This window comes from Lipophrys pholis, assembly GCF_963383615.2.
Source record: "Lipophrys pholis genome assembly, chromosome: 6".
NCBI lineage: Eukaryota > Metazoa > Chordata > Actinopteri > Blenniiformes > Blenniidae > Lipophrys > Lipophrys pholis.
Genome location: NC_137629.1, coordinates 7,989,714 through 8,003,003, shown reverse-complemented (window position 1 = coordinate 8,003,003; position 13,290 = coordinate 7,989,714). Strand labels below are relative to the sequence as shown.

The following is a 13,290-nucleotide window of genomic DNA, read 5'->3' as shown; positions in this document are numbered from 1 at the left end:
AAATCAAAGTCGATATTTATTTATTTATTTTCACGGAGAGACGTCTGTCCATCCCTCACCATTTGCCCATGGATATGAAATTACATTAAATCACTTAATTCTGACTATATAGTGTTGCTTACTGCTTATGGACATGTGATTTTACACAGAATTTCCTTGATTGATAATAACACATGTTATAAGCACCCTGGAACCCCTGCCTTTGTCCTTCGTACTCGACGAACGTCCGCAACAGAACAGCACTGCAGTCGGCACCGCCTCTGCAAAGTCCTGATACTGATTATAACTGCACCGTGTTTATGAGCAAAATCCTGATCTGAAGCACCTTTTCACTACTTCATTAAACCGCCTGTGATGCATTGTGAAGCAGTCACACGAGCTGGCATGTAGATGGACAGATTTTGTAGAAAGAATTCTGGAAAAGAAATTGTGGCGTTGATTTTCGACTTTCTTTCTGAAGCGCATGAGGTTTTTGTTTTTTTAGCCTTCTCTTTTTTTTTCTTCTTCAGTGGCCCTAATACTCTTCCGTAAAATTGAACTGATACATACAAGGGAAATTTAAATGGTAAAACTTTGAAGAGATAAAAATATGCAGGATACCTTCAACACGCTGTCACAATCAAGAAACAAAATATTAAATATAAAAACACACTAGTCCAGAGCAATAGAGAATATTTTCAAAACTTCATGGTGGATTACATTTTCTGAAGAAATTACATCATAATCTGCATAATGAGAGTAAAATGAGCAGAAAATATTTATATTTTCAATAAACTAACTGAAGTAAAGTTTAATGTGATTTGCTTTATTATCAGAGACATGAAATTCAAGTCGTATACTGGGTTACTTATCAGAGGTGGAAAATAAGTGATGAACACTGAAGTGCAGCTGCTGTTACTTTTTATACATTTTAATTGATCACAATGCATCAAAATATCAGTTCATTTTACTGGACTTTTATTTTCTTTGGTTAATAGCAGGCAATCATTTCATTTTACTGTATATTCATGTAATAATGAAGTTCAACATAATTTCTATTAAAGGAAATTTCATCTGTTTAAAATACATATATATTTTGTAAAACTTACAATCCAAAAGTTGGCATATTAATTTAAACTGTGGCCTTGTTTAGTTGCAATTTACATTGAATATAAAAAGTACATAACATGGCATAAACTGTACTTGAGTATAACACAAGTAACCCAAATTACTACTTGATTACAAAAATGCCAATACAGTACACATGATCTGTTACTTGCACCCTGGTAACTATATTTGCAATCAGGTTTTGTATAAAAGGAAAATCACATCACCGTCATTTATCAGATTGAGATTAAATGATTTAGTGGTGAAAACGACGTGAGTGTAGATCGTCTCTTTCTGAGCCGAGTTTGTGTTTCCTCTTTCTGCTTTGGGGACTTTTCTCCTGCTGAAGGTTGGTGCAGAATAGGTCAATGAAGCTTCTTCTCTCTGAGGAAATAGAAGAAAATGTACAAATGTTACAACTTTATTTACATGAAAATAACTGAAATTAGATTTCCAGTTATTTCATCCTGAGACTTTACCTGCTGATCACTGCTGACCGGTTCAGCATCTGTTTCAACAGAGACATTTAGTGTAATATGTGATTAGTTAATTCAACACTGCACTGAGATTTAGCATTATATTCATGAAACTTGTATTACCACAGTTACAATCCTTCTTCTTCTTGGTCCAGATGAGATAAACTGAAACAGTCACACTCGCAGCCAAAGCAACACAGACAACACAAAGAGCTATTTCTGTTTTATTCAAAGCTCTCGTGTTGGGATCTGAGAAAATAAAACATTCAATGATAATGATTATTTAGGTTTTGAAATTTAAAAACCATTTTCCTAGTAAACTAGTCTGAACTGACCTTTACTGTCCAGTTTTGCTCCATTTCCAAACATGATCTCTCCACATGCAGCCACAGCACAGTAATAAGTAGCAGCATCAGAGACACTGACCTTCTTAGAGAAGTTATAGAAACATTTCTGTGAAGCGTTTCCACACTCTGCACCGTCTCCAGCAGTATAGATGAAACTGGGGTGAGATTGATCTGATCCGGCTCTGAACCAGTAAACTCTGGAATGTTCTGGACATGTTTTCTTCTCAGAGTCAGAGAGAACCGAACACTGCAGAGACACCGACTCTCCTGGATGGACCCACTCAGACGGAGGAGCTTGACTGATGCCAGAGAAGACAGACTGGGGTCCTGGAGGACACAAAATAACCAGTTTTATTTCAATGAAAATATAAATTACTTATTAAATTCACAAATTCTATTATATAAATCGGTAACAGTATCAGTAAAAAACAACAACATATGTATAAATGAAAAAGGTAGAAACATAAATAAATACTATGATGAGCAAATAAAAACATGTATTGATATTTTGAATAGAGATAGAAGCAAAAACTCATTTTACCTATAACTTTTAGAAACACTGCTCTCAAGAAGGTCATGTCAAGACTTTTAGTTCGTATGCAGTAGTAAAGTCCAGTGTCGATCATCTGAGTTTGATTAATGTGCAGAATGAAAGTTCCAGGTCCTTGTTTGGTGGTAAAATGAGGAGTCTCATTAACGTCTTCATGATCAAAGCCAAATGTTCCTCCCAAGAATTCAGGCTGGTGATCAGAAATGATTCTGATCCAAAATATCACCTCTTTGTGGTGAAACGTACGAGGACACGTAAAGGTCACACTTTGTTTGACATTAACAGACGTTATGTTAAAGTTCTGATCATTCAGGGAGCCTGAAAGAAACAAGCAAATTCAATCATTGAATACACAAACGGAAACATTCCTTCATTTAATGTATGTACATACGCTGAATCAGAAGTGTGTAGAAATACTTACAGCCCGCTGCGATCATCAACAGAAAACTAAATGTGACAAACATTTTCTGAGAAATCCTCCACTGACTGTTTCAATCAGAGCGTCTCCACTTCTTTTGTCATCTCATAAAGAGGGAGGGTCAGACTCCACGACCATCTGATTGGTTCATCTTCACACTGAAGGATGTGATGAAGACAGTGAGAGGAACACGATGGTCGACCTCTTCATCAGAGAGCACATGGAGGAGCTGCTGCACAACGTTAGACCTCAAGTCCTCATTGAACTCATCTTATTCATTTGTTATAAGAGGATTGAGTTTGAAGCTGTTTGTTCAGGTTGTAAAGTGTCTGTATTGTCCACAGGGCAGCAGGAGGAACAGGCGGAGTCATTAAAATGGATTTATTCCAACACAAGTTGGTTAAGTTGTGAAGTTTTGCTATGTTACATCTACAAATCAGGTGTTGACTTGGGTACAGCATTTTATTGGTTAAATAGAATTAATTAAACAGAAAAACATACGAGACGTTTAAAGGAGACATATCATGCTTTTAAATCCTTCCTTTTTACATATAAATCATACAGTTGTGGTCTATACAACGCGAAACTGCAATGCTTGGGTCTGAATTCCTCATTATTATAGCTCCACAGGCCCCTTTTCAACCCCTTTTCTGATGTGCTTCTGAGAGCAACTCGTTTTGGGGCGGTCTCTTCAAATGCAAATGAGACACTTCATACCCCGCCTCCTCTCCAGGTTGCAGAGGTGACACTCGGTTCAACGTCACCCTGTTCGGCCATCTTTGTAGTTTGATAGAACAGATACAATTATCTAGCGGCGCAGAAACTTTATATTCACACATTATTTACAAAATGTCAACAAGGGAAGATTTGTCCATCCAGCCATACATGTTGGAGCCAGAGTCGGACCCGGCGGAGCGAGATGAAAATGACGATGATGCACCTACAGAACAACGTCTTCATATGGATGTAACGCAATGGTGTGTTACTATATTTACACTAACTTCTCCATCCATGCCCACTACTACAATACTGCGTGTATTACAACGACTATTTAACACAGAAGTTACATTATAATCTAAAACGAGCACACAGCGCTAACATATGAAGACGGTGCAACTGCTAATGCTAACAAAACAATGACAGGGACGTCTTATCATCACACTTTTTAGCGTTATATACAGCTTACCGAAGTGCTCTGTTCGTCGTCTCCATAGATAGAAGGAACTGACCGCTCAATCAGACCAAGTCTTTCGGCAAATCCTTCTTTATACTGGCGGAGGTTGCTGAAGCAGTCGTCCTTAAAGTGATTCGCGCACACAAAAATGACCTTACCCACAGATGTGGGTACATTTCTGTGAAAAATAAAACTCAACCAGGCACTTCGAAAAGGTTCTGATGCTGGGAGACGGTGTAACGAAGCTTGTGGGTTACTACATCCAACAACCGAACATTTCGACTTATCCTCTCGTAACTTCTGTTGGACTACAAAATCGCAGCGAGAAACAAAAATGGCGGATTGCTCGAAATGTCGATGTCCTAATTTGGCAGTTCCGCTGAGAATACTGTGACGTCATTGTTCAAAAAACGTAATAGAGAATAGAAAAATCGAAACCGATCGCAAAATATGACCAAAACAGAATATAAAGATATCAACGGAGCACCTGAAGAGACTACTTTGAACTTTTCTGTATTTCTAAACACTCTAAATATACAACAAAATGCATTTAAGGGCTAAAAAAGTGGATTTAGCATGATATGTCCCCTTTAAATGATTTGTGATATTGTTTGTGTACTAATGTGTTTTTCATTTGCTGCACATTTGTGTATGAGCAAGCAAGTGAATGTATAATTAGTGCATATAGAGAAGAATAGAGGGATTATATCTGTGGTTTAGTCTGACAGTGGTTTAGGTTCCCCAGTAGAGCAGGAGGAAGTTGTGGGTGACTGAGATATCTGAACTTCTTTTCTTCTTGACTGCCACCGTGACCCCAAACAATCTGAGTGGGAACGAGAATGACTGGAGATGGAGAGAAACACATGGTCCATTCAAACATTGTGTCTTGGTTCCAACTCAGATAGTCTGTGACCTCCACCTGAATAAAGTGGTGTGGAAGATGGATGAAAGTACCAACGGATTATTCTGCATCTGTACTTTTCTCCACACGTTACAAATGTTTTCTGTGTGTCAACAATATTAGAGCCCAGCAAGACAAAAGTCCAACTTTGTTGTGTTTTAAACAAGGCCCTCGATGCCGAGGCCTTTACTCCCTGCCTGCTCCTGCCTTTACAAGTTTCAGGAAGATTTCATGCACATCCTTTTTTACACACTAGTATTTGAACTACTATTGTTATGATTAATGGTGATTTCAGAACGATTCACTGGAGTAGTAATAAGTCAACAAGAGGCCAAACAACACACTTAAATCCGTTGAAATAGGGAAGGCGCTGTGCTTTTAGTGTCTCTCCTGATCTTAGTGATCGTCTCTGTGAACAACAGGACTTTGAAATGTTTGCAAAATGATGAATAAGTCTCCACTGAAACAACTGACACAGAAATGGAATAACAGCTTGTTGACACTAATAATAAATGATCCATTGATCTGATTGACCTCTTTATCCTGTTCAGGGCTGCTGGGCACTGGAATCAACTCCAACTCCCTGAGGGTGAAGGCAGGGTGCACACTGGACGGGTCAGCACTCCATCACAGAGCAAAGAAATAAAAACCAACTCATGTTCACACAAAGGGAGAATTTAGGATCATCAATTAACCTCTCGTGTCTGTTTTTGGACTTTCAGAGAAAATGGAGATATGGAGAACATGCAAACTCTGTACAGAAGCAATGGGCAAAATTCAAAGCATGATGTTCTTGCTGTGAGGCGAGAGCACTAACCACGACTCCACCAGGCAGCTTGAACCAATAAACTAGAATCAAATGGTACAATGGTCAATGGAATTCACTTCAATCTATATATCACTGATTTGATAGCCAACATTAGTCACATTCATCCATTCACACACATTCACTCACCAACTGCCATGCAAGGCACACAGTCCATCCAATGGGGGCAATTTGAGGTTCAGTGTCTTGCTCAAGGACACTTCAACATGCGAACAGATGGAGGAATACTAATGCTAAGAGTTTACACAGAACTTTTGTATTCATGAATTTCAAGTGCAAGGAAGGTTTTTAATGCACAGTTTGTGAAGAATAAAGAGCAGAAATGACAAGTTTGAAAAAGAAATCATACAATTTTCCATCCTTCTATATCTCCATTTTCTATTCTGTGTTTATCTAACTAAAGCTTTTTTGCAGATCAGGGTAAGGATAGAAACCCCTCCTCTCATCTGTCAGGAGCAACCTATTAAACACCAAACAGCAGGAAAATGAGATTTAAAACAAAACCAATATAAAAGTAAGCAGGTTTGTATATGTGGTCTTCCTCTCATGTAGATTTACTTCTGCTCTTCTGACGTTTTGAAATCAGTTCATCAAAATGAAAAGTGAAAGTAATACATTTATTACACACAAGTGTCTTTAAAAAAAACAATAGAAAAATAACGGTGCACATCTACTTCCTGAAATTCACCCAGAGAGCGAGTGAGGAAGAAAAGCTGCCCTCCTGCTCTCATAAAGCAAAACCACAATAAAGCTGGACTTTTGTCTTTTTGTGATTCAGGCAAAAGCAACATTATTAACACTCACAAGAACACATGGCCAGCAGGAGAAACAAATTAACACACTTTTCTATTGATTCACACATTCATCAGTACATTTAATGAGTTGTATCCAAGGAAGCAGCGAGTTTCCGAGGTCCAAGGAAAGTAAAACATCATGGATTTACTGGTCTGACATATTGGTGACTTCTAGTGAGGTAATGGCATTCAGAGAGGACATGAAAGTGTTTTAAATCAAGTTGTCTCATTTGCTGATGACATCCCTGTAATAGGACTGATATCAGGCAACTTTGAAACAGGAAGTAGAAAAGAAAGAGCATTGGACAAGATGATGCTCTCACACAACAAGGACATGAACACCACGGAAATGAGACTCGACTGTGAAGATGGAATCACACTGAGAATCATGAAGGAAAGAGGGTGCAAAGTTCTAAATTCATTGTTGTCCACATATCAGCTGACCTCACCTTCAATACAAACATTTCCCAGCAGGTGACGAAGGCCCAGCAACTACTGACGCTTGTCTCTTCCCTCTCCCTGCTGATTCACTTCTATCTCTCAGCCATATGGAGCCTTTTGACCTTCTGCTCCTCAGGTCCAGACTCATTTGTCTTATTTACACCTCAAGGAACAGAAACACTCCTTTAATTACAGTACTCTACACATTTTGTACACATTTTGTACAAAGATGAGATTTGACAGAAGAGTAGAAGAGATCATGTACGTGAAATTCAAAAACCCTGAGTTTTGGTTTCAAACTGTATAAAAAGGTTCTGTTCTTCTTCGGTTGGTCTCTTTGTGTTTACCATGTGAGCTTTACACAGATACAACCATACAGCCTGCTGTTGATGTTGTTTCATGTGTTTCAGGTGCATGGTTGGTATTACAAAGTATTTCCTGGACGTGTTTCTCATCACATCCTTCAGTGTGATGAGAAGCCAATCAGATGGTCGTGATGTCTGACCCTCCCACTTTATGAGATTACAAATAAAGTGGAGACGCTCTGATTGTAACAGTCAGTGGTGGACTCCTCAGAAAATGTTGCTCCTAGTTTGTTTCCTGTTGATGATCAGAGTCGCGAGTAAGTATTTGATGAAGTGTCAGATTCTGTAAATATACACTGAATGATGATGGTACATTTAAAATTCTGTTTCTTTTATTCACTGGCTGATTTTGCTTGTTTCTTTCAGGCTGTACAGGTGATGAGAAGGTTGAGATAAAGTCTGTTGCTGCTCAACAAAATGTGACTCTGACGTGTCCTCGAGAGTTAAACAAGAACGGTGTGAGGCTGTATTGGATCAGAATCATTTCTGGACAACAGTTTGAAGTCTTGGGAGGAACATTGGGCTTTCATTATGAAGAAGTCACTCAAACTCCTCATTTCACAACCCAACAAGGACCTGGAACTTTTATTCTGCACATTAATCAAACTCAGATGATCGACACTGGACTTTACTACTGTGTACAAACCGCCTGGACTAACATGACATTATTGAGAGGAGTGTTTCTAAAAGTTAAAGGTAAAGTGAACTCATTTTATATGCAGTCTTTCATATTTATTCACATGAATTTGAATTCTTTAATTACACACTTAACTCCATAATTCCATATAAGAAGTTATTTATTTACAAATATGTTCTTACTTCCATATTGACTAAGGGATATACTTACCAACATATTTATTTATTCATTTATATATTTTTTTAAACTGGTTTCTTACTTTTTATTTGGTACTTCCCAGGACCCCAGTCTGTCTTCTCTGGCATCAGTCAAGCTCCTCCGTCTGAGTGGGTCCATCCAGGAGAGTCGGTGTCTCTGCAGTGTTCGGTTCTCTCTGACTCTGAGAAGAAAACATGTCCAGAACATTCCAGAGTTTACTGGTTCAGAGCCGGATCAGATCAATCTCACCCCAGTTTCATTTATACTGCTGGAGACGGTGCAGAGTGTGGAAACGCTTCACAGAAATGTTTCTATAACTTCTCTAAGAAGGTCAGTGTCTCTGATGCTGCTACTTATTACTGTGCTGTGGCTGCATGTGGAGAGATCATGTTTGGAAATGGAGCAAAACTGGACAGTAAAGGTCAGTTCAGACTAGTTTACTAGGAAAATGGTTTCTAATGTAAAAAAAAAATCTTGATCTTTGAATGTTTTATTTTCTCAGATCCGAACACGAGAGCTTTGAATAAAACAGAAATAGCTCTTTGTGTTGTCTGTGTTGCTTTGGCTGCGAGTGTGACTGTTTCAGTTTATCTCATCTGGACCAAGAAGAAGAAGGATTGTAACTGTGGTAATACAAGTTTCATGAATATCAGTCTAACACTTAGTGAAGTTTTAAATTAATTTAAAACTAATTATTTTGAAAATGTCTTCTTTGAAAACAGATGCTGAACCGGTCAGCAGTGATCAGCAGGTAAAGTCTCAGGATGAAATAACTGGAAATCTAATTTCAGTTATTTTCATGTAAATAAAGTTGTAACATTTGTACATTTTCTTCTATTTCCTCAGAGAGAAGAAGCTTCATTGACCTATTCTGCACCAACCTTCAGCAGGAGAAAAGTCCCCAAAGCAGAAAGAGGAAACACAAACTCGGCTCAGAAAGAGACGATCTACACTGACGTGCGTTTTCACCACTAAATCATTTAATCTCAATCTGATAAATGACGGTGATGTGATTTTCCTTTTAGACAAAACCTGATTGCAAATATAGTTACCAGGGTGCAAGTAACAGATCATGTGTACTGTATTTGCATTTTTGTAATCAAGTAGTAATTTTGGTTACTTGTGTTATACTCAAGTACAGTTTATACCATGTTATGTACTTTTTATATTCAATGTAAATTGCAACTAAACAAGGCCACAGTTTAGATTAATATGCCAACTTTTGGATAGTAAATTTTACAAAATATATATTTTTTAAAGAGAAGAAATTTCCTCAAACAGAAATTATGTTGAACTTCATTATTACATGAATATACAGTAAAATGAAATGATTGCCTGCTATTAACCAAAGAAAATAAAAGTCCAGGAAAATCAACTGATATTTTGATGCATTGTGATCAATTCAAATGTATAAAAAGTAACAGCAGCTGCACTTCAGTTAGTTTATTGAAAATATAAATATTTTCTGCTCATTTTACTCTCATTATGCAGATTATGATGTAATTTCTTCAGAAAATGTAATCCACCATGAAGTTTTGAAAATATTCTCTATTGTTCTGGACTAGTTTGTTTTTTTATTCATTGTTTTTTTTCTTGTTTGTGACAGCGTGTTGAAGGTATCCTGCATATTTTTTATCTATTCAAAGTTTTTACCATTTAAATTTCCGTTCAATTTAAACAAATCAAAATAAATTTCTTTACACATCTTGTTTATCTGCTTCAGTCAAATAAAACAATTATTCAAACCGGTTTTCTTTTGTTACATTTATTTGTTTTTATATCGACTTTCTTTTTATTCAAAATGTGATGTTTGATCAATTTCGAATGAAGAATTTTCTATGTTCATAAAAGTTTGTCGTTTTGATATAAAATCTATTTTAAATTCATTGTATATGTTGAACTAGATATGAATATACAGTGCTATGTCGCTATTCACCACGATGTGATTAGTGATAAAACCAGACGGGAAGCAGCATGACATAAAAAAAAAGCCATGATCAAAATAGTGATTACAACTCAGTGTTAAGAATACTCCAAGTTATAGTGGATTGTGGCTTCCCGCTTTTATTCTGAAGTGGGCGCTTTTATTGTTAAAGGCCGACTCTGCACTTCCTTCCTCCTATGCATGTTCTGAAGCTAACGTGTTTACGGTGGTGAAGCAGTCACTGACGATGTAAGCTATGTTAATATTGCTGGGAAAAGAATGTGTATATGTCTCCTACAGTTTGTAGTAGTGTTGTTGAGTTCCTGGAGTGATTTGTTTTCTCTGCAATGTTCGTTTAGTGCGTTAGCATTATCACGATTAGCATTGAGCTAACCAGGTTGGCTTGATGACTCAGGTTGCTCTCAGTTTACGTTTCAATGTATGGTAACGTGAAGTCACACAATGATTATAGACGTTGAGTGTTTATGGACATGATTAGATGTTACAGTGAATGTTTGTTTACTGCATTTGATTTACAGTGTGCATCATGGTCATTTAGTTATTTATTTCTCGTGTCTTTTCAGAAACTTCTAAATCGTAGTACACTCACCAGGGCAAACTCTTATTAGTTAATTCTTCATGCTCAAACTTGTGAGCCGTTCTCTGCGTTGTATGCAGACTGCATCATCGTTCATATGATTCCCTCACTAAAGGACTGAAATTCACCTGATGTCTCGTGTGCTTTCTGACCGGAGCCCTGCAGTGGTCAGTTAGGCAAGTTAACCAGCAACAGAGGTCGTATTCCTCAATACAGAGCTTTACAACTTTTTGACAATTTCATGTTTTAATAAAAGTCAAACTGAAAAAAGTAATGTTATAAAGGAAACAAAATATAATTTAATGACTAAGTATTTCCAGTGTCGGTTACAGGGTCTCACGATGGGTTCTACTTGTTTGTTATTGTGAAAGCATTTAAATATCACCTGTCATCAAATATATTAAATTATAAATTGATCTCCCAAAAACAACAATATATTTTGTACTGTGTGGAGGCTGGGAAAGATGAGACGGACGAAGGAGTCGAGTCGGCTTTCTTTATTGCCTCCAGCCACATGACAGTTCACCTGTCAAACATCTCTACCTGTGTGTCACAGCACTTCCTCTTTTGACACCTCCCCATCACCAACACACCCCCGCATGTCACCGACACACCCACTTCATTCTGCTTGGGAGAACCTCCCTCAAGGTGCACACCACACAGGCCCCCCCCGAACAATCAGAATGGTGCTACTATCAAAAAAACAAAAATACGCAACAAAAAAAATGTTTGCTTGTTTGTTTGTTTTTTCTCTTTTTTTAGTCCCTTTTGGGAGGTCTTAGCACCCGACCATAACGGCTGCGTTGCACCTCCAATGGAGTAGGTGCAAGTACCGGCACCGGGGTTAAGGCAGGTGCAGGGGACATTTCAGGAGCTGATGACTTAGGGGGGCGCCCACGTCTCGGGGGTTGCGCCACCTCCACTGGCTGCTCTGGCATGACATAGGCAGGTTTCAGACGGTCCACTGAAACCCGGACATGCCTACCCCCCATGTCCACCACAAAGTTCTTCGGCCCTGCCTCGAGGACGTGAAACGGGCCGTCATATGGCGGCTGAAGTGGGGAACGATGAGCGTCATGTCGAATGAATACATATTCGGCTGCCATCAGGTTCTTCGGGACATAGGACCGGGGCAGGCAGTGATGAGCTGGAACCGGGTCAAACATGCGGGCCGGCTCCTTGAAGACTGGCCGCCTTGCTGTAACCAACCAGGATTCTGATGGTTCTGGCAGGAACTCTCCGGGGACCCGCAGAGGCTGACCAAACACCAGCTCTGCAGATGACGAGTGGAGATCTTCCTTCGGGGTAGATCGCAGGCCCAACATGACCCACGGCAGTCGGTCGACCCAGTTGCTGTCAGTGAGGGTGGCTCGGAGAGCGGCCTTCATCGTGCGATGGAAACGCTCACACAGTCCATTGGCTTGAGGGTTGAAAGCCGTCGTCCGGTGTAGCTGCACCCCCAGGCCTTTAGCCACCTCTGTCCACAGCTCCGAGGTGAACTGGGAGCCTCTGTCCGAAGTGACGTCCAACGGCGTGCCGAACCGGGCCACCCAGGTGGATATGAAGGCGCGTGCCACCTCCGCAGACGTCGTCGATGCCAGAGGAACGACCTCCGGCCACCTAGTGGTCCTGTCCACCATAGTGAGGAGGTGAGTGAAGCCTTGAGAGGGAGGAAGTGGACCCACCAAGTCCAGATGCACATGATCGAACCTCCTCTCAGGGATAAGGAACGGCTCCAGGGGGGCTTTGGTGTGACGGTGTACCTTGGACCGTTGACACGCCACACAGGAGGCCGCCCAGCTCCTGACGTCCTTCTTGAGGCCCGGCCAGACGAACTTTGCCCCCACCAGCTTCACGGATGCTCTTACACCCGGATGCGATAGAGCATGAACCGCATCAAAAACCTGCCGTCGCCAGCCAGCAGGTACCATGGGGCGGGGCTGTCCGGTAGACACGTCACAGAGGAGTGTGGTCCCACTATCATGGAAGACCACATCCTGCAGGTCTTGGACATGGCGAAGGTGAGGGGCTTATGGTCCACAAAAGCAGTAAACTGCCGGCCTTCCAACAGAAACCTAAAGTGACGTATGGCGAGGAAAAGAGCCAAGAGTTCTCTGTCAAACGTGCTGTACTTCCTCTCATTGTCACGCAGTTGTTTGCTGAAGAATGCCAGAGGCTGCCAGGCTCCAGCCACCCACTGTTCACATACTGCCCCCACTGCGTAGTCCGAGGCATCGGTGGTGAGCGCTACCGGTGCGGTTGGAGATGGGTGGGCGAGCAAGGCAGTGTTGGAGAGCGCAACCTCGGCCTTCTGGAAAGCCAGGATCCTATCTGGGGACCAGTCCACGTCCTGCTTGGCCTTCTTGCCCCTCAGAACTTCATACAAGGGACGCATCAGGTGAGCTGCGTGTGCGATGAAGCGGTTATAAAAGTTCACCATGCCCAGGAATTCCTGCAGTGACTTTATGGTTCTCGGACGTGGAAAGGCAGTGATCGCTTCCACCTTAGCCGGTAAGGGCACCACTCCCCGTGAGGATACATGGTGGCCCAGAAAC

General features: G+C 40.4%; 2 protein-coding genes across 2 annotated transcripts; one reads left to right on the top strand and one right to left on the bottom strand.

Moving 5' to 3' along the window:
• Positions 1-884: 884 nt before the first annotated feature.
• On the bottom strand, positions 885-2,943 carry LOC308110659 (uncharacterized protein). The gene is made up of 6 exons (XM_080465089.1): positions 2,881-2,943; positions 2,451-2,777; positions 1,898-2,236; positions 1,686-1,811; positions 1,566-1,594; positions 885-1,470 (listed from the first exon to the last, which is right to left on the bottom strand). Exons 1-6 carry the CDS (start codon positions 2,921-2,923, stop codon positions 1,282-1,284), a joined length of 1,053 nt encoding a protein of 350 aa, XP_080321215.1. The 5' UTR covers positions 2,924-2,943; the 3' UTR covers positions 885-1,281.
• A 4,628-nt stretch (positions 2,944-7,571) lies between these two features.
• LOC308111267 (uncharacterized protein) lies at positions 7,572-9,963 on the top strand. The gene is made up of 6 exons (XM_080466114.1): positions 7,572-7,635; positions 7,745-8,074; positions 8,296-8,634; positions 8,716-8,841; positions 8,936-8,964; positions 9,060-9,963. Exons 1-6 carry the CDS (start codon positions 7,593-7,595, stop codon positions 9,186-9,188), a joined length of 996 nt encoding a protein of 331 aa, XP_080322240.1. The 5' UTR covers positions 7,572-7,592; the 3' UTR covers positions 9,189-9,963.
• Positions 9,964-13,290: the final 3,327 nt, after the last annotated feature.